The sequence below is a fragment of the Bombina bombina genome, chromosome 4, assembly GCF_027579735.1.
Source record: "Bombina bombina isolate aBomBom1 chromosome 4, aBomBom1.pri, whole genome shotgun sequence".
In the NCBI taxonomy this organism is placed as follows: Eukaryota; Metazoa; Chordata; class Amphibia; order Anura; family Bombinatoridae; genus Bombina; species Bombina bombina.
The window spans coordinates 1,139,304,260-1,139,325,809 of NC_069502.1; the positions used below are offsets into that span (position 1 = coordinate 1,139,304,260).

The 21,550-nt window shown below is 43.2% G+C and overlaps 1 protein-coding gene across 1 annotated transcript in view; it reads right to left on the reverse strand.

Annotated features, from left to right (window-relative positions):
• Nucleotides 1–842: 842 nt before the first annotated feature.
• Nucleotides 843–21,550, reverse strand: part of EPRS1 (glutamyl-prolyl-tRNA synthetase 1) — a 327,712-nt gene continuing 307,004 nt past the window's right edge. Inside the window, exons 30-31 of the mRNA XM_053712775.1 lie at nt 11,775–11,839; nt 843–1,438 (exon numbers count right to left, since the gene is read on the reverse strand). Of these exons, the coding sequence (XP_053568750.1) occupies nt 1,288–1,438; nt 11,775–11,839 (216 nt within the window). The 3' untranslated portion in view covers nt 843–1,287. The remainder of the gene's footprint in view (nt 1,439–11,774; nt 11,840–21,550) is intronic.

Below are 21,550 nucleotides of genomic sequence, written 5' to 3' on the forward strand. Positions count from 1 at the left end.
ATATCTGTTCAGCATTTAGGTGAGTCAGGATTTTAAATTCCACAGAATGCACTCAAGTCTCTCTGGGATGAATGAAACTACTACAATGTTCAGTAAAATTACAATTAAATATTAAGTAATAACAGTGCATTGCAAATATTTTTAAATTATGTATAATTGAACATATTATGAAAACCTTCTGAGTTTAAAGGGATATTAAACAGTGCTCTTTAGTAAAAAGAAATATGTTAAACCAAAGTAAACCTAAAAAGAAACATATTTTGCAAAAAACCCACACAAAAAACAGCAAACAACTTACTTGTTTTCTTGCTAAATGAGAACTTAGAATTTCTCAGTTTAGCCACTGTAAACAGCTAGATAAGAGAGCTACTATTACAGACAGTAGCGGACCTAAATCAAAAGAGGGCCCTGGTGTAAAGTTTTTTTGGGCCCCCCATTAGGTAACTCAGTAGTGAGCAATAGTAAGAATATACATGCTGTTCTGCATAATGATTGAGGATAGACCGACCTTCAAACTGCACTAATAAAAGGTTTCCCTGCATTAGGATTGTACATATTCTGCACACTCCTATTGTATAGACTGGCTGTTCTGGGCCCCTCCATCACTTGGGACCTGTTGCACCAATGGTAGTTCCGCCCCTGATTACAGAACTTAAGTTACAGGGTCACAGGAGTGTTGCAGCCAGTCCTATATTGAACACCGGCAATAAATTAATTGCAGGTAGCAGAAAGCTGTCTCCTAGCAACACTTCAAAAGAAAAACTGCTAAGTTGCTTTGCTGCAGAGGCCAACACCTCTTTGTAGGGCTGTGACAGGAAGTAATGGACACTGCACAAATGAAGTTTAAAAGAATTTTACATTTTTATTACTTTTTTTAAGTGATGAATAATACATATTGCAATGATTTATATTAAGTATAACCCACTGCTCAGTGCTTTATTATTACGATAATAAAACAGGCTGAGAAATAAACTGTGGGCTGCAGTGTCACCTATACTGAGAGCATAGACAGATCTTGTTTTCAACCATATAGCATAAGGAACATTTTGGTTACAGACCCACTCTTCATAAAGACATGGCCTCCATTTTATTTTTTTTCCATTCTTCACCCGCTGCTTTGGCCCCTTAAACAAATAACACAAAGCAAGTCTAATCACAATAAGTTTTATTGTTTTAGGTGTATAGAGGATGTGACTACACCAAGGATGGGTCCTATATTCTGTTGACTGAGATTCAGTTATTTTTATTTTTTTTAAAAGAGCTTAGTAAAGGTTGTCAAAGTCTCCACTAGTAACTGCGGCCAAAGAGGGTGTAGTACTTGGCTGGGTTCTTGTTACACACACATTTAGCTCCTGGTTTTAGCTCTTGGAGTGGTTTGAAAGGGATACAGAGACTTTTAGCTCCCATAGATGGTGCTCCTGGCTCAAGATCTTGATCCCTGTTGAAAAAAAGAATAACATATCAGCGACATAGTTGGTCTCTAAGTTTAAAACATCAATAGAGGTAAGCAACAGGAAAATAAGGCATGAGTAAAAAAAATATTTGGCATTTGTTATAGAAAAATTATGAATATGGCCGCAGACAACGGCATTCAGCTATCTTCAGCTCTGGAATTCTAAGAGTAAAAGTGCAACACACAAATAGCTGTGCAAATAGAGATATGTGTTGTACTTTTACACTAATAAAAACATAATTTATGCTTACCTGATAAATTCCTTTCTTCTGTTGTGTGATCAGTCCACGGGTCATCATTACTTCTGGGATATAACTCCTCCCCAACAGGAAATGCAAGAGGATTCACCCAGCAGAGCTGCATATAGCTCCTCCCCTCTACGTCAGTCCCAGTCATTCGACCAAGAAACAACGAGAAAGGAGTAACCAAGGGTGAAGTGGTGACTGGAGTATAATTTAAAAGATATTTACCTGCCTTAAAACAGGGCGGGCCGTGGACTGATCACACAACAGAAGAAAGGAATTTATCAGGTAAGCATAAATTATGTTTTCTTCTGTTATGTGTGATCAGTCCACGGGTCATCATTACTTCTGGGATACCAATACCAAAGCAAAAGTACACGGATGACGGGAGGGATAGGCAGGCTCATTATACAGAAGGAACCACTGCCTGAAGAACCTTGACAGATGAAATCTCCCTCTTGGGGGAGATAATTTGAAGTCTAGAAGGTATCCCTGAGATATGATCTCTAGTGCCCAGGGATCCTGAACATCTCTTGCCCAGGCCTGGGCGAAGAGAGAGAGTCTGCCCCCTACTAGATCCGGTCCCGGATCGGGGGCTCTCGGTTCATGCTGTCTTTGGGGCAGCAGCAGGTTTCCTGGCCTGCTTGCTTTTGTTCCAGGACTGGTTAGGCTTCCAGCCTTGCCTGTAACGAGCAACAGCTCCTTCCTGTTTTGGTGCAGTGGAGGTTGATGCTGCTCCTGTTTTGAAATTCCGAAAGGGACGAAAACAGAATTTATGTTTACCTGATAAATTTCTTTCTCCAACGGTGTGTCCGGTCCACGGCGTCATCCTTACTTGTGGGATATTCTCCTCCCCAACAGGAAATGGCAAAGAGCCCAGCAAAGCTGGTCACATGATCCCTCCTAGGCTCCGCCTACCCCAGTCATTCGACCGACGTTAAGGAGGAATAATAGCATAGGAGAAACCATATGGTACCGTGGTGACTGTAGTTAAAGAAAATAAATTATCAGACCTGATTAAAAAACCAGGGCGGGCCGTGGACCGGACACACCCGTGGAGAAAGAAATTTATCAGGTAAACATAAATTCTGTTTTCTCCAACATAGGTGTGTCCGGTCCACGGCGTCATCCTTACTTGTGGGAACCAATACCAAAGCTTTAGGACACGGATGAAGGGAGGGAGCAAATCAGGTCACCTAAATGGAAGGCACCACGGCTTGCAAAACCTTTCTCCCAAAAATAGCCTCAGAAGAAGCAAAAGTATCAAACTTGTAAAATTTGGTAAAAGTGTGCAGTGAAGACCAAGTCGCTGCCCTACATATCTGATCAACAGAAGCCTCGTTCTTGAAGGCCCATGTGGAAGCCACAGCCCTAGTGGAATGAGCCGTTATTCTTTCGGGAGGCTGCCGTCCGGCAGTCTCGTAAGCCAATCTGATGATGCTTTTAATCCAAAAAGAGAGAGAGGTAGAAGTTGCTTTTTGACCTCTCCTTTTACCTGAATAAACAACAAACAGGGAAGATGTTTGTCTAAAATCCTTTGTAGCATCTAAATAGAATTTTAGAGCGCGAACAACATCCAAATTGTGCAACAAGCGTTCCTTCTTTGAAACTGGTTTCGGACACAGAGAAGGTACGATAATCTCCTGGTTAATGTTTTTGTTAGAAACAACTTTTGGAAGAAAACCAGGTTTAGTACGTAAAACCACCTTATCTGCATGGAACACCAGATAAGGAGGAGAACACTGCAGAGCAGATAATTCTGAAACTCTTCTAGCAGAAGAAATTGCAACTAAAAACAAAACTTTCCAAGATAATAACTTAATATCAACGGAATGTAAGGGTTCAAACGGAACCCCCTGAAGAACTGAAAGAACTAAATTGAGACTCCAAGGAGGAGTCAAAGGTTTGTAAACAGGCTTGATTCTAACCAGAGCCTGAACAAAGGCTTGAACATCTGGCACAGCTGCCAGTTTTTTGTGAAGTAACACCGACAAGGCAGAAATCTGTCCCTTCAGGGAACTTGCCGATAATCCTTTTTCCAATCCTTCTTGAAGGAAGGATAGAATCCTAGGAATCTTAACCTTGTCCCAAGGGAATCCTTTAGATTCACACCAACAGATATATTTTTTCCAAATTTTGTGGTAAATCTTTCTAGTTACAGGCTTTCTGGCCTGAACAAGAGAATCGATAACAGAATCTGAGAAACCTCGCTTCGATAAAGTCAAGCGTTCAATCTCCAAGCAGTCAGCTGGAGTGAAACCAGATTCGGATGTTCGAACGGACCCTGAACAAGAAGGTCTCGTCTCAAAGGTAGCTTCCAAGGTGGAGCCGATGACATATTCACCAGATCTGCATACCAAGTCCTGCGTGGCCACGCCGGAGCTATCAAGATCACCGACGCCCTCTCCTGATTGATCCTGGCTACCAGCCTGGGGATGAGAGGAAACGGCGGGAACACATAAGCTAGTTTGAAGGTCCAAGGTGCTACTAGTGCATCCACTAGAGCCGCCTTGGGATCCCTGGATCTGGACCCGTAGCAAGGAACTTTGAAGTTCTGACGAGAGGCCATCAGATCCATGTCTGGAATGCCCCAAAGTTGAGTGACTTGGGCAAAGATTTCCGGATGGAGTTCCCACTCCCCCGGATGCAATGTCTGACGACTCAGAAAATCCGCTTCCCAATTTTCCACTCCCGGGATGTGGATAGCAGACAGGTGGCAGGAGTGAGACTCCGCCCATAGAATGATCTTGGTCACTTCTTCCATCGCTAGGGAACTCCTTGTTCCCCCCTGATGGTTGATGTACGCAACAGTCGTCATGTTGTCTGATTGAAACCGTATGAACTTGGTCCTCGCTAGCTGAGGCCAAGCCTTGAGAGCATTGAATATCGCTCTCAGTTCCAGAATATTTATCGGTAGAAGAGATTCTTCCCGAGACCAAAGACCCTGAGCTTTCAGGGATCCCCAGACCGCGCCCCAGCCCATCAGACTGGCGTCGGTCGTGACAATGACCCACTCTGGTCTGTGGAATGTCATCCCTCGTGACAGGTTGTCCAGGGACAGCCACCAACGGAGTGAGTCTCTGGTCCTCTGATTTACTTGTATCTTTGGAGACAAGTCTGTATAGTCCCCATTCCACTGACTGAGCATGCACAGTTGTAACGGTCTTAGATGAATGCGCGCAAAAGGAACTATGTCCATTGCCGCTACCATCAACCCGATCACTTCCATGCACTGAGCTACGGAAGGAAGGGGAACGGAATGAAGTATTCGACAAGAGTCCAGGAGCTTTGTCTTTCTGGCCTCTGTTAGAAAAATCCTCATTTCTGAGGAGTCTATAATTGTTCCCAAGAAGGGAACCCTTGTTGACGGGGATAGAGAACTCTTTTCCACGTTCACTTTCCAGCCGTGCGATCTGAGAAAGGCCAGGACGATGTCCGTGTGAGCCTTTGCTCGAGGGAGGGACGACGCTTGAATCAGAATGTCGTCCAGGTAAGGTACTACAGCAATGCCCCTTGGTCTTAGCACAGCTAGAAGGGACCCTAGTACCTTTGTGAAAATCCTTGGAGCAGTGGCTAATCCGAAAGGAAGCGCCACGAACTGGTAATGTTTGTCCAGGAATGCAAACCTTAGGAACCGATGATGTTCCTTGTGGATAGGAATATGTAGATACGCATCCTTTAAATCCACCGTGGTCATGAATTGACCTTCCTGGATGGAAGGAAGGATAGTTCGAATGGTTTCCATCTTGAAAGATGGGACCTTGAGAAATTTGTTTAAGATCTTGAGATCTAGGATTGGTCTGAATGTTCCCTCTTTTTTGGGAACTATGAACAGATTGGAGTAGAACCCCATCCCTTGTTCTCTCAATGGAACAGGATGAATCACTCCCATTTTTAACAGGTCTTCTACGCAAAGTAAGAACGCCTGTCTTTTTATGTGGTCTGAAGACAACTGAGACCTGTGGAACCTTCCCCTTGGGGGAAGTCCCTTGAATTCCAGAAGATAACCCTGGGAGACTATTTCTAGCGCCCAAGGATCCAGAACATCTCTTGCCCAAGCCTGAGCGAAGAGAGAGAGTCTGCCCCCCACCAGATCCGGTCCCGGATCGGGGGCCGATATTTCATGCTGTCTTGGTAGCAGTGGCAGGTTTCTTTGCCTGCTTTCCCTTGTTCCAGCCTTGCATTGGTCTCCAAGCTGGCTTGGCCTGAGAAGTATTACCTTCTTGCTTAGAGGACGTAGCACCTTGGGCTGGTCCGTTTTTACGAAAGGGACGAAAATTAGGTCTATTTTTTGCCTTGAAAGGCCGATCCTGAGGAAGGGCATGGCCCTTACCCCCAGTGATATCAGAGATAATCTCTTTCAAGTCAGGACCAAACAGCGTTTTCCCCTTGAAAGGAATGTTTAGTAGCTTGTTCTTGGAAGACGCATCAGCCGACCAAGATTTCAACCAAAGCGCTCTGCGCGCCACAATAGCAAACCCAGAGTTCTTAGCCGCTAACTTAGCCAATTGCAAAGAGGCGTCTAGAGTGAAAGAATTAGCCAATTTGAGAGCATTGACTCTGTCCATAATCTCCTCATAAGGAGGCGAGTCACTATCGAGCACCTTAATCAGTTCATCAAACCAGAAATATGCGGCTGTAGTGACAGGGACAATGCATGAAATGGGTTGTAGAAGGTAACCCTGCTGAACAAACATCTTTTTAAGCAAACCTTCTAATTTTTTATCCATAGGATCTTTGAAAGCACAACTATCCTCTATGGGAATAGTGGTGCGCTTGTTTAAAGTAGAAACCGCTCCCTCGACCTTGGGGACTGACTGCCATAAGTCCTTTCTGGGGTCGACCATAGGAAACAATTTTTTAAATATGGGGGGAGGGACGAAAGGAATACCGGGCCTTTCCCATTCTTTATTAACAATGTCCGCCACCCGCTTGGGTATAGGAAAAGCTTCTGGGAGCCCCGGCACCTCTAGGAACTTGTCCATTTTACATAGTTTCTCTGGGATGACCAAATTTTCACAATCATCCAGAGTGGATAATACCTCCTTAAGCAAAATGCGGAGATGTTCCAATTTAAATTTAAAAGTAATCACATCAGATTCAGCCTGCTGAGAAATATTCCCTAAATCAGTAATTTCTCCCTCAGACAAAACCTCCCTGGCCCCCTCAGATTGGGTTAGGGGCCCTTCAGAGATATTAATATCAGCGTCGTCATGCTCTTCAGTAACTAAAACAGAGCATCCACGCTTACGCTGACAAGGGTTCATTTTGGCTAAAATGTTTTTGACAGAATTATCCATTACAGCCGTTAATTGTTGCATAGTAAGGAGTATTGGCGCGCTAGATGTACTAGGGGCCTCCTGAGTGGGCAAGACTCGTGTAGACGAAGGAGGGAATGATGCAGTACCATGCTTACTCCCCTCACTTGAGGAATCATCTTGGGCATCATTGTCATTATCACATAAATCACATTTATTTAAATGAATAGGAATTCTGGCTTCCCCACATTCAGAACACAGTCTATCTGGTAGTTCAGACATGTTAAACAGGCATAAACTTGATAAGAAAGTACAAAAAACGTTTTGAAATAAAACCGTTACTGTCACTTTAAATTTTAAACTGAACACACTTTATTACTGCAATTGCGAAAAAACATGAAGGAATTGTTCAAAATTCACCAAACTTTCACCACAGTGTCTTAAAGCCTTGAAAATATTGCACACCAAATTTGGAAGCTTTAACCCTTAAAATAACGGAACCGGAGCCGTTTTAAGCTTTAACCCCTTTACAGTCCCTGGTATCTGCTTTGCTGAGACCCAACCAAACCCAAGGGGAATACGATACCAAATGATGCCTTCAGAAGTCTTTTATAAGTATCAGAGCTCCTCTCACATGCGACTGCATGCCATGCCTCTCAAAAACAAGTGCGCAACACCGGCGCGAAAATGAGACTCTGCCTATGCTTTGGGAAAGCCCCTAAAGAATAAGGTGTCTAAAACAGTGCCTGCCGATATTATTATATCAAAATACCCAGAATAAATGATTCCTCAAGGCTAAATAAGTGTTAATATCAATCGATTTAGCCCAAAAAATGTCTACAGTCTAAATAAGCCCTTGTGAAGCCCTTATTTACAATCGTAATAAACATGGCTTACCGGATCCCATAGGGAAAATGACAGCTTCCAGCATTACATCGTCTTGTTAGAATGTGTCATACCTCAAGCAGCAAGGACTGCAAACTGTTCCCCCAACTGAAGTTAATGCTCTCAACAGTCCTGTGTGGAACAGCCATGGATTTTAGTTACGGTTGCTAAAATCATTTTCCTCATACAAACAGAATTCTTCATCTCTTTTCTGTTTCTGAGTAAATAGTACGTACCAGCACTATTTGAAAATAACAAACTCTTGATTGAATAATGAAAAACTACAGTTAAACACTAAAAAACTCTAAGCCATCTCCGTGGAGATGTTGCCTGTACAACGGCAAAGAGAATGACTGGGGTAGGCGGAGCCTAGGAGGGATCATGTGACCAGCTTTGCTGGGCTCTTTGCCATTTCCTGTTGGGGAGGAGAATATCCCACAAGTAAGGATGACGCCGTGGACCGGACACACCTATGTTGGAGAAAATTAGACTGTCTAGCCTTAGCTTTGGCCTTGTCTTGAGGTAGGGCGTGGCCCTTACCTCCCGTAATGTCAGCGATAATTTCTTTCAAACCGGGCCCGAATAAGGACTGCCCCTTGAAAGGTATATTAAGTAATTTGGACTTAGAAGTAACATCAGCTGACCAGGATTTTAGCCACAGTGCCCTGCGTGCCTGTATGGCGAATCCTGAGTTCTTAGCCGTAAGTTTGGTTAAATGTACTACGGCCTCCGAAATGAAAGAATTAGCTAGTTTAAGGACTCTAAGCCTGTCCGTAATGTCGTCTAGCGTAGAGGAACTAAGGTTCTCTTCAAGCGACTCAATCCAAAATGCTGCCGCAGCCGTAATCGGCGCGATACATGCAAGGGGTTGTAATATAAAACCTTGTTGAACAAACATTTTCTTAAGGTAACCCTCTAATTTTTTATCCATTGGATCTGAGAAAGCACAGCTATCCTCCACCGGGATAGTGGTACGCTTAGCTAAAGTAGAAACTGCTCCCTCCACCTTGGGGACCGTTTGCCATAAGTCCCGAGTGGTGGCGTCTATTGGAAACATCTTTCTAAATATTGGAGGGGGTGAGAACGGCACACCGGGTCTATCCCACTCCTTAGTAACAATTTCAGTTAGTCTCTTAGGTATAGGAAAAACGTCAGTACTCGCCGGTACCGCAAAGTATTTATCCAACCTACACAGTTTCTCTGGTATTGCAACAGTGTTACAATCGTTGAGAGCTGCTAAGACCTCCCCTAGTAGTACACGGAGGTTCTCCAATTTAAATTTAAAATTTGAAATATCTGAGTCCAATCTGTTTGGATCAGAACCGTCACCCACAGAATGAAGCTCTCCGTCCTCATGCTCTGCGAGCTGTGACGCAGTATCAGACATGGCCCTAGCATTGTCAGCGCACTCTGTTCTCACCCCAGAGTGATCACGCTTGCCTCTTAGTTCAGGTAATTTAGACAAAACTTCAGTCATAACAGTAGCCATATCTTGTAATGTTATCTGTAATGGCCGCCCAGATGTACTAGGCGCCAAAATATCACGCACCTCCCGGGCGGGAGATGCAGGTACTGTCGCGTGAGGCGAGTTAGTCGGCATAACTCTCCCCTCGCTGTTTGGTGAAATTTGTTCACATTGTACAGATTGACTTTTATTTAAAGTAGCATCAATACAGTTAGTACATAAATTTCTATTGGGCTCCACCTTGGCATTGGAACAAATGACACAGATATCTTCCTCTGAGTCAGACATGTTTAACACACTAGCAAAAAACTTACAACTTGGTTATAATCTTTTTTAGCAAAAAACGTACTGTGCCTCAAAGAGGTACTAACGATTAAATGACAGTTGAAATAATGAACTGAAAAACAGTTATTGCATCAAATTTTAAAACAACACAACTTTTAGCAAAGGTTTGTTCCCATTAGTAAAAAACAACACTAATTAAATTTGTACATAAGAAAACAAAACAACGTTTTTTATACACAGTCACTATAAGAATTCTCACAGCTCTGCTGAGAGAATTTACCTCCCTTCAAAGAAGTTTGAAGACCCCTGAGATCTGTCAGAGATGAACCGGATCATGCAGGAAATATAAAAGTAGCTGACTGGAATTTTTTGATGCGTAGCAAAGAGCGCCAAAAACGGCCCCTCCCTCTCCCACACAGCAGTGAAGAGAAACGAAACTGTCACAATTAAAGCAAAAAACTGCCAAGTGGAAAATAATGCCCAAACATTTATTCACACAGTACCTCAGCAATGTAAACGATTCTACATTCCAGCAAAAACGTTTAACATGAGAATAGTTATTAAAAGGATTAGTGACCTTTAACACAGTAGTTCCGGTGAAATACCATCCCCAGAATACTGAAGTGTATACATACATGTCATTTTAACGGTATGGCAGGCTTTTCTCATCAATTCCATTCAGAAAATAAAAACTGCCACATACCTCAATGCAGATTCATCTGCCCGCTGTCCCCTGATCTGAAGCCTTTACCTCCCTCAGATGGTCGAGAACAGCAATATGATCTTAACGACTCCGGTTAAAATCATAGTAAAAAATCTCTGTCAGATTCTTCCTCAAACTCTGCCAGAGAAGTAATAACACGCTCCGGTGCTATTTTAAAATAACAAACTTTTGATTGAAGTCATAAAAACTAAGTATAATCACCATAGTCCTCTCACACATCCTATCTAGTCGTTGGGTGCAAGAGAATGACTGGGACTGACGTAGAGGGGAGGAGCTATATGCAGCTCTGCTGGGTGAATCCTCTTGCATTTCCTGTTGGGGAGGAGTTATATCCCAGAAGTAATGATGACCCGTGGACTGATCACACATAACAGAAGAAAGTAAAATAAAACTTTCACTAAACCACATATTTAAAGATATGTACTTGTTACAAGCATAATGATATGAATCAAATTATTTAAATGATTTTTGTGACACGCAATCACCTGAAATAGGCATTAACTCCCACATTATTGTGTCTCTTCCACCATTTAATAAATAAAAATACAATGTATTTTAAGGAATCCATATAAGGACCTGAAGCTATAAGCCTGCAGAGGATAGGTAAACTTTAATCAATAATGTAGAAGCAGAACAGCTGCATAAAATGTTTTAAAGCTGTATCTAAATAAAAATTAATTGGGCCTACAAGGTATGCATCCATGGGCCAGAACCAGTTGTGATTTATTGAATATATAACCATAGTCTGTTATAGGTAACCCCAAAGAAGGGACCTTAAAGGGACAATGAACCCAATTTTTTTCTTTTGTGAATCAGAGCATGCAATTTTAAACATCTTTCTAATTTACTCCTATGATCAATTTTTCTTATTTCTCTTGCTAACTTTATTTGAAAAAGAAGGCATCTATGCTATTTTATTGATGGGTGAATTTATCCACTAATCAGCAAGAACAACCCAGGTTGTTCACCATAAATGGGCTGGCATCTTAACTTACAGTCTTGCATTTCAAATAAAGATTCCAAGAGAATGAAGAAAATTTGATAATAGGAGTAAATTAGAAAGTTGCTTAAAATTGCATGCCCTATCTGAATCAGGAAAGAAAAAATTTGGGTTCAGTGTCCTTTTAAGTCAGGTTGCATGTAGACATGACCAGGGTCAGTGGGCGACTGCCCCATACACTACTAGAAAACTAGTTGTACTGAGCAGGATACCAATACTCATTTCATGTGTGCAAAATAAAACCTTCATGGTGAATAGAGCGTTAGCCTACATTACCACAAGTGAAATAGGTAAAGCATTGATCGTGTTAACTCCTAGTTATTCTGCTTGTTTCCCTTATTGTTCTGAATGTGATTAACTGTTATAGAAACAATGAATTCCTATAAAACCATAGTACTCTTGATTTCATTATTTGAGAACCTCAAAGCTGATTTCAGAGAAATTAGTGTCAATATTTTTTACCTGGCCGTGGTCTTCTTGATCCAGTCTTCACAGTCACTTTCACCACAGAAAGGAATCTGAACAATCTAGAAAAACAGAATTACAATGAAACCAACTTTATTAGAAATGAGCTTTGTACAAAATAAAACTAACTTTGTCCTTATTGTGAAAACCCTTTTCTTTATAATTTCAGAGAAAGAGCACATGAAAAAAGGAGCAGGTCATAACTGTTAAAGGGACATGAAACCCACATTTTTTTTCTTTCATGATTTAGAAAGAGCATGCAATTTAAAAATAAAATAAAATTCTAATTTACTTCTATTATCTAATTTGCTTAATTCTCTTGATATCCTTTGCTGAAAAGCATATCTAGATAGGCTCAGTAGATGCTGATTGGTAGCTCCACATAGATGCCTCGTGTGATTGGCTGACCCATGTACATTGTTATTTCTTAAACAAAGGATATCTTAAGAATAAAGCAAATTAGATAATTGAAGTAAATTGGAATGTTGTTTAAAATTGTATTATCTATCTGAATCATGAAAGATTTTATGTTTAAAGTCCCTTTAAGCTAATATTAACCTCCAAGTTGAAGAAAGGCAAACATCATTTGTCATCTGTAAATACCCCATTGCACCCACTTTCCTACCTAAACATTTTTAACATTTAACCAAGTAAAAAACAGAATTTATGCTTACCTGATAAATTACGTTCTCCAACGGTGTGTCCGGTCCACGGCGTCATCCTTACTTGTGGGATATTCTCTTCCCCAACAGGAAATGGCAAAGAGCCCAGCAAAGCTGGTCACATGATCCCCCCTAGGCTCCCCCTTCCCCAGTCATTCGACCGACGTAAAGGAGGAATATGCATAGGAGAAATCATATGATACCGTGGTGACTGTAGTTAGAGAAAATAATTCATCAGACCTGATCAAAAACCAGGGCGGGCCGTGGACCGGACACACCGTTGGAGAAAGTAATTTATCAGGTAAGCATAAATTCTGTTTTCTCCAACATAGGTGTGTCCGGTCCACGGCGTCATCCTTACTTGTGGGAACCAATACCAAAGCTTTAGGACACGGATGATGGGAGGGAACAAATCAGGTCGCCTAGATGGAAGGCACCACGGCTTGCAAAACCTTTCTCCCAAAAATAGCCTCAGATGAAGCAAAAGTATCAAATTTGTAGAATTTGGTAAAAGTGTGCAGTGAAGACCAAGTCGCTGCCTTACATATCTGATCAACAGAAGCCTCGTTCTTGAAGGCCCATGTGGAAGCCACAGCCCTAGTGGAGTGAGCTGTGATTCTTTCAGGAGGCTGCCGTCCGGCAGTCTCATAAGCCAATCGGATAATGCTTTTAAGCCAGAAAGAGAGAGAGGTAGAAGTTGCTTTTTGACCTCTCCTTTTACCAGAATAAACAACAAACAAAGAAGATGTTTGTCTGAAATCCTTAGTAGCTGCTAAGTAAAATTTGAGAGCACGAACTACATCCAAGTTGTGCAACAAACGTTCCTTCTTTGAAACTGGATTAGGACACAAAGAAGGCACGACTATCTCCTGGTTAATATTTTTTATTAGAGACAACTTTCGGAAGAAAACCAGGTTTAGTACGCAAAACCACCTTATCTGCATGGAACACCAGATATGGAGGAGAACACTGCAGAGCAGATAACTCTGAAACTCTTCTTGCAGAAGAGATTGCAACCAAAAACAAAACTTTCCAAGATAATAACTTTATATCAACGGAATGTAGGGGTTCAAACGGAACCCCCTGAAGAACTGAAAGAACTAAATTGAGACTCCAGGGAGGAGTCAAAGGTTTGTAAACAGGCTTGATTCTAACCAGAGCCTGAACAAAAGCTTGAACGTCTGGCACAGCCGCCAGCTTTTTATGAAGTAAAACAGATAAAGCAGAAATCTGTCCCTTCAAAGAACTTGCAGATAATCCTTTCTCCAAACCTTCTTGAAGAAAGGATAGAATCCTAGGAATTTTTATCTTGTTCCATGGGAATCCTTTGGATTCACACCAACAGATATATCTTTTCCATATTTTATGGTAGATTTTTCTAGTTACAGGCTTTCTAGCCTGAACAAGAGTATCAATGACAGAATCTGAGAACCCTCGCTTTGATAAAATCAAGCGTTCAATCTCCAAGCAGTCAGTTGGAGTGAGGCCAGATTCGGATGTTCGAACGGACCTTGAACAAGAAGGTCCTGTCTCAGAGGTAGCTTCCATGGTGGAGCCGATGACATATTCACCAGGTCTGCATACCAAGTTCTGCGTGGCCACGCAGGAGCTATCAAGATCACCGATGCCCTCTCCTGTTTGATCCTGGCTACCAGCCTGGGAATGAGAGGAAACGGTGGGAACACATAAGCTAGGTTGAAGGTCCAAGGTGCTACTAGTGCATCCACTAGAGCCGCCTTGGGATCCCTGGATCTGGACCCGTAGTAAGGAACCTTGAAGTTCTGGCGAGACGCCATCAGATCCATGTCTGGGATGCCCCATAATTGAGTTATTTGGGCAAAGATTTCCGGATGGAGTTCCCACTCCCCGGGATGAAATGTCTGACGACTCAGAAAATCCGCTTCCCAATTTTCTACTCCTGGGATGTGGATTGCAGACAAGTGGCAGGAGTGAGTCTCCGCCCATTGAATTATTTTGGTCACTTCTACCATCGCCAGGGAACTCCTTGTTCCCCCCTGATGGTTGATATACGCAACAGTCGTCATGTTGTCTGATTGAAACCTTATGAATTTGGCCTTTGCTAGCTGAGGCCAAGCCTTGAGAGCATTGAATATCGCTCTCAGTTCCAGAATGTTTATCGGTAGAAGAGATTCTTCCCGAGACCAAAGACCCTGAGCTTTCAGGGGTTCCCAGACCGCGCCCCAGCCCACCAGACTGGCGTCGGTCGTGACAATGACCCACTCTGGTCTGCGGAAGCTCATCCCTTGTGACAGGTTGTCCAGGGTCAGCCACCAACGGAGTGAATCTCTGGTCCTCTGATCTACTTGTATCGTTGGAGACAAATCTGTATAATCCCCATTCCACTGTCTGAGCATGCACAGTTGTAATGGTCTTAGATGAATTCGCGCAAAAGGAACTATGTCCATTGCCGCAACCATCAAACCTATTACTTCCATGCACTGCGCTATGGAAGGAAGAAGAACAGAATGAAGTACTTGACAAGAGTTTAGAAGTTTTGATTTTCTGGCTTCTGTCAGAAAAATCTTCATTTCTAAGGAGTCTATTATTGTTCCCAAGAAGGGGACTCTTGTTGACGGAGATAGAGAACCTTTCTCTACGTTCACCTTCCACCCGTGAGATCTGAGAAAGGCTAGGACAATGTCCGTATGAGCCTTTGCTTGTGGCAGGGACGACGCTTGAATCAGAATGTCGTCCAAGTAAGGTACTACTGCAATGCCCCTCGGTCTTAGCACCGCTAGAAGGGACCCTAGTACCTTTGTGAAAATTCTTGAGGCAGTGGCTAATCCGAATGGAAGTGCCACGAACTGGTAATGTTTGTCCAGAAAGGCGAACCTTAGGAACCGATGATGTTCCTTGTGGATAGGAATATGTAGATACGCATCCTTTAAATCCACCGTGGTCATGAATTGACCTTCCTGGATGGTAGGAAGAATTGTTCGAATGGTTTCCATCTTGAACGATGGAACCCTGAGAAATTTGTTTTAAGATCTTGAGATCCAAGATTGGTCTGAATGTTCCCTCTTTTTTGGGAACTATGAACAGATTGGAGTAGAATCCCATCCCTTGTTCCTTTAATGGAACAGGATGAATCACTCCCATTTTTAACAGGTCTTCTACACAATGTAAGAATGCCTGTTTTTTTATGTGGTCTGAAGACAATTGAGACCTGTGGAATCTTCCCCTTGGGGGTAGCTCCTTGAATTCCAGAAGATAACCTTGGGAGACTATTTCTAGAGCCCAAGGATCCAGAACATCTCTTGCCCATGCCTGAGCGAAGAGAGAAAGTCTGCCCCCCACCAGATCCGGTCCCGGATCGGGGGCCAACATCTCATGCCGTCTTGGTAGCAGTGGCAGGTTTCTTGGCCTGCTTACCTTTGTTCCAGCCTTGCATTGGCCTCCAGGCTGGCTTGGCTTGAGACGTATTACCCTCTTGCTTAGAGGGTGTAGAACTTGAGGCTGGTCCGTTTCTACGAAAAGGACGAAAATTAGGCTTATTTTTAGCCTTGAAAGACCTATCCTGAGGAAGGGCATGGCCCTTTCCCCCAGTGATATCTGAAATAATCTCTTTCAAGTCAGGGCCAAACAGCGTTTTCCCCTTGAAAGGAATATTAAGCAATTTGTTCTTGGATGACGCATCCGCTGACCAAGACTTTAGCCATAGCGCTCTGCGCGCCACAATAGCAAACCCTGAATTTTTCGCCGCTAATCTAGCTAGTTGCAGGGTAGCGTCTAGAGTAAAAGAATTAGCCAATTTAAGAGCACGAATTCTGTCCATAATCTCCTCATAAGAGGTAACCTTATCCAGCGACTTTTCTAGTTCATCAAACCAGAAAGACGCTGCTGTAGTAACAGGAACAATGCATGAAATTGGCTGTAGAAGGTAACCTTGCTGAACAAACATCTTTTTAAGCAAACCTAACTTTTTATCCATAGGATCTTTGAAAGCACAACTATCTTCTATAGGGATAGTGGTGCGTTTGTTTAAGGTAGAGACCGCCCCCTCGACCTTAGGGACTGTCTGCCATAAGTCCTTTCTGGGGTCGACTATAGGAAACAATTTCTTAAATATAGGGGGAGGGACAAAAGGTATACCGGGCCTTTCCCATTCTTTGTTTACAATATCCGCCACCCGCTTGGGTATAGGAAAAGCTTCGGGGGGCACCGGGACCTCTAGGAACTTGTCCATCTTACATAATTTCTCTGGAACGACCAAATTGTCACAATCATCCAGAGTAGATAACACCTCCTTAAGCAGAGCGCGGAGATGTTCCAATTTAAATTTGAACGTAATAACATCAGGTTCAGCTTGTTGAGAAATTTTTCCTGAATCTGAAATTTCTCCCTCAGACAAAACCTCCCTAGCCCCTTCAGACTGGTGTAAGGGCATGTCAGAACCATTATCATCTGCGCCCTCATGCTCTACAGTATCTAAAACAGAGCAGTCGCGCTTTCGCTGATAAGTGGGCATTTTGGCTAAAATGTTTTTAATAGAATTATCCATTACAGCCGTTAATTGTTGCATAGTAAGAAGAATAGGCGCACTAGATGTACTAGGGGCCTCTTGTGTGGGCAAGACTGGTGTAGACACATAAGGGGATGATGCAGTACCATGCTTACTCCCCTCACTTGAGGAATCATCTTGGGCATCATTTTCACTATCACATGCATCACATATATTTAAATGAGAAGGAACTTTGGCTTCCTGACATACAGAACATAGTCTATCTGATAGTACAGACATGTTAAACAGGCATAAACTTGACAACAAAGTACAAAAAACAGAATTTATGCTTACCTGATAAATTACTTTCTCCAACGGTGTGTCCGGTCCACGGCGTCATCCTTACTTGTGGGATATTCTCTTCCCCAACAGGAAATGGCAAAGAGCCCAGCAAAGCTGGTCACATGATCCAACCTAGGCTCCGCCTTCCCCAGTCATTCGACCGACGTAAAGGAGGAATATGCATAGGAGAAATCATATGATACCGTGGTGACTGTAGTTAGAGAGATTAATTCAACAGACCTGATCAAAAACCAGGGCGGGCCGTGGACCGGACACACCGTTGGAGAAAGTAATTTATCAGGTAAGCATAAATTCTGTTTTCTCCAACATAGGTGTGTCCGGTCCACGGCGTCATCCTTACTTGTGGGAACCAATACCAAAGCTTTAGGACACGGATGATGGGAGGGAACAAATCAGGTCGCCTAGATGGAAGGCACCACGGTTTGCAAAACCTTTCTCCCAAAAATAGCCTCAGAAGAAGCAAAAGTATCAAATTTGTAGAATTTGGCAAAAGTGTGCAGTGAAGACCAAGTCGCTGCCTTACATATCTGATCAACAGAAGCCTCGTTCTTGAAGGCCCAAGTGGAAGCCACAGCCCTAGTGGAGTGAGCTGTGATTCTTTCAGGAGGCTGCCGTCCGGCAGTCTCATAAGCCAATCGGATAATGCTTTTAAGCCAGAAAGAGAGAGAGGTAGAAGTTGCTTTTTGACCTCTCCTTTTACCAGAATAAACAACAAACAAAGAAGATGTTTGTCTGAAATCCTTAGTAGCTGCTAATTAGGACACAAAGAAGGCACGACTATCTCCTGGTTAATATTTTTATTAGAAACAACTTTCGGAAGAAAACCAGGTTTAGTACGCAAAACCACCTTATCTGCATGGAACACCAGATATGGAGGAGAACACTGCAGAGCAGATAACTCTGAAACTCTTCTAGCAGAAGAGATTGCAACCAAAAACAAAACTTTCCAAGATAATAACTTTATATCAACGGAATGTAGGGGTTCAAACGGAATCCCCTGAAGAACTGAAAGAACTAGATTGAGACTCCAGGGAGGAGTCAAAGGTTTGTAAACAGGCTTGATTCTAACCAGAGCCTGAACAAAAGCCTGAACGTCTGGTACAGCCGCCAGCTTTTTGTGAAGTAAAACAGATAAAGCAGAAATCTGTCCCTTCAAAGAACTCGCAGATAATCCTTTCTCCAAACCCTCTTGAAGAAAGGATAGAATCCTAGGAATTTTTATCTTGTTCCATGGGAATCCTTTAGATTCGCACCAACAGATATATTTTTTCCATATTTTATGGTAGATTTTCCTAGTTACAGGCTTTCTAGCCTGAACAAGAGTATCAATGACAGAATCTGAGAACCCTCGCTTTGATAAAATCAAGCGTTCAATCTCCAAGCAGTCAGTTGGAGTGAGGCCAGATTCGGATGTTCGAACGGACCTTGAACAAGAAGGTCCTGTCTCAGAGGTAGCTTCCATGGTGGAGCTGATGACATATTCACCAGGTCTGCATACCAAGTCCTGCGTGGCCACGCAGGAGCTATCAAGATCACCGATACCCTCTCCTGTTTGATCCTGGCTACCAGCCTGGGAATGAGAGGAAACGGTGGGAATACATAAGCTAGGTTGAAGGTCCAAGGTGCTACTAGTGCATCCACTAGAGCCGCCTTGGGATCCCTGGATCTGGACCCGTAGCAAGGAACCTTGAAGTTCTGACGAGACGCCATCAGATCCATGTCTGGAATGCCCCACAATTGAATTATTTGGGCAAACATTTCCGGATGGAGTTCCCACTCCCCCGGATGAAATGTCTGACGACTCAGAAAATCCGCTTCCCAATTTTCCACTCCTGGGATGTGGATTGCAGACAAGTGGCAGGAGTGATTCTCCGCCCATTGAATTATTTTGGTCACTTCTTCCATCGCCAGGGAACTCCTTGTTCCCCCCTGATGGTTGATATACGCAACAGTCGTCATGTTGTCTGATTGAAACCTTATGAATTTGGCCCTTGCAAGCTGAGGCCAAGCTCTGAGAGCATTGAATATCGCTCTCAGTTCCAGAATGTTTATCGGTAGAAGAGATTCTTCCCGAGACCAAAGCCCCTGAGCTTTCAGGGGTTCCCAGACCGCGCCCCAGCCCACCAGACTGGCGTCGGTCGTGACAATGACCCACTCCGGTCTGCGGAAGCTCATCCCTTGTGACAGGTTGTCCAGGGTCAGCCACCAACGGAGTGAGTCTCTGGTTCTCTGATCTACTTGTATCGTTGGAGACAAGTCTGTATAATCCCCATTCCACTGTCTGAGCATGCACAGTTGTAATGGTCTTAGATGAATTCGCGCAAAAGGAACTATGTCCATTGCCGCCACCATCAAACCTATTACTTCCATGCACTGCGCTATGGAAGGAAGAAGAACAGAATGAAGTACTTGACAAGAGTTTAGAAGTTTTGATTTTCTGGCGTCTGTCAGAAAAATCTTCATTTCTAAAGAGTCTATTATTGTTCCCAAGAAGGGGACTCTTGTTGACGGAGACAGAGAACTTTTCTCTACGTTCACTTTCCACCCGTGACATCTGAGAAAGGCTAGGACAATGTCCGTATGAGCCTTTGCTTGTGGCAGGGACGACGCTTGAATTAGAATGTCGTCCAAGTAAGGTACTACTGCAATGCCCCTCGGTCTTAACACCGCTAGAAGGGACCCTAGTACCTTTGTGAAAATTCTTGGGGCAGTGGCTAATCCGAATGGAAGTGCCACGAACTGGTAATGTTTGTCCAGAAACGCGAACCTTAGGAACCGATGATGTTCCTTGTGGATAGGAATATGTAGATACGCATCCTTTAAATCCACCGTGGTCATGAATTGACCTTCCTGGATGGTAGGAAGAATTGTTCGAATGGTTTCCATCTTGAACGATGGAACCCCGAGAAATTTGTTTAAGATCTTGAGATCCAAGATTGGTCTGAATGTTCCCTCTTTTTTGGGAACTATGAACAGATTTGAGTAGAATCCCATCCCTCGTTCCTTCAATGGAACAGGATTGATCACTCCCATTTTTAACAGGTCTTCTACACAATGTAAGAATGCCTGTTTTTTTATGTGGTCTGAAGACAATTGAGACCTGTGGAATCTTCCCCTTGGGGGTAGTTCCTTGAATTCCAGAAGATAACCTTGGGAGACTATTTCTAGAGCCCAAGGATCCAGAACATCTCTTGCCCATGCCTGAGCGAAGAGAGAAAGTCTGCCCCCCACCAGATCCGGTCCCGGATCGGGGGCCAACATCTCATGCTGTCTTGGTAGCAGTGGCAGGTTTCTTGGCCTGCTTGCCTTTGTTCCAGCCTTGCATGGGCTTCCAGGCTGGCTTGGCTTGAGACGTATTACCCTCTTGCTTAGAGGGCGTAGAGCTTGAGGCTGGTCCGTTTCTACGAAAGGGACGAAAATTAGGCTTATTTTTAGCCTTGAAAGACCTATCCTGAGGAAGGGCACGGCCCTTTCCCCCAATGATATCTGAAATAATCTCTTTCAAGTCAGGGCCAAACAGCGTTTTCCCCTTGAAAGGAATATTAAGCAATTTATTCTTGGATGACGCATCCGCTGACCAAGATTTTAGCCATAGCGCTCTGCGCGCCACAATAGCAAACCCTGAATTTTTCGCCGCTAATCTAGCTAATTGCAGGATAGCGTCTAGAGTAAAAGAATTAGCCAATTTAAGAGCACGAATCCTGTCCATAATCTCCTCCAAAGGGGTAGCTTTATCTAGCGACTTTTCTAGTTCATCAAACCAAAAAGACGCTGCTGTAGTAACAGGAACAATGCATGAAATTGGCTGTAGAAGGTAACCTTGCTGAACAAACATCTTTTTAAGCAAACCTTCTAACTTTTTATCCATAGGATCTTTGAAAGCACAACTATCTTCTATAGGGATAGTGGTGCGTTTGTTTAAGGTAGAGACCGCCCCCTCGACCTTAGGGACTGTCTGCCATAAGTCCTTTCTGGGGTCGACTATAGGAAACAATTTCTTAAATATAGGGGGAGGGACAAAAGGTATGCCGGGCCTTTCCCATTCTTTGTTTACAATATCCACCACCCGCTTGGGTATAGGAAAAGCTTCGGGGGGCACCGGGACCTCTAGAAACTTGTCCATCTTACATAATTTCTCTGGAACGACCAAATTGTCACAATCATCCAGAGTAGAAAGCACCTCCTTAAGCAGAGCGCGGAGATGTTCCAATTTAAATTTGAATGTAATAACATCAGGTTCAGCTTGTTGAGAAATTTTTCCTGAATCTGAAATTTCTCCCTCAGAC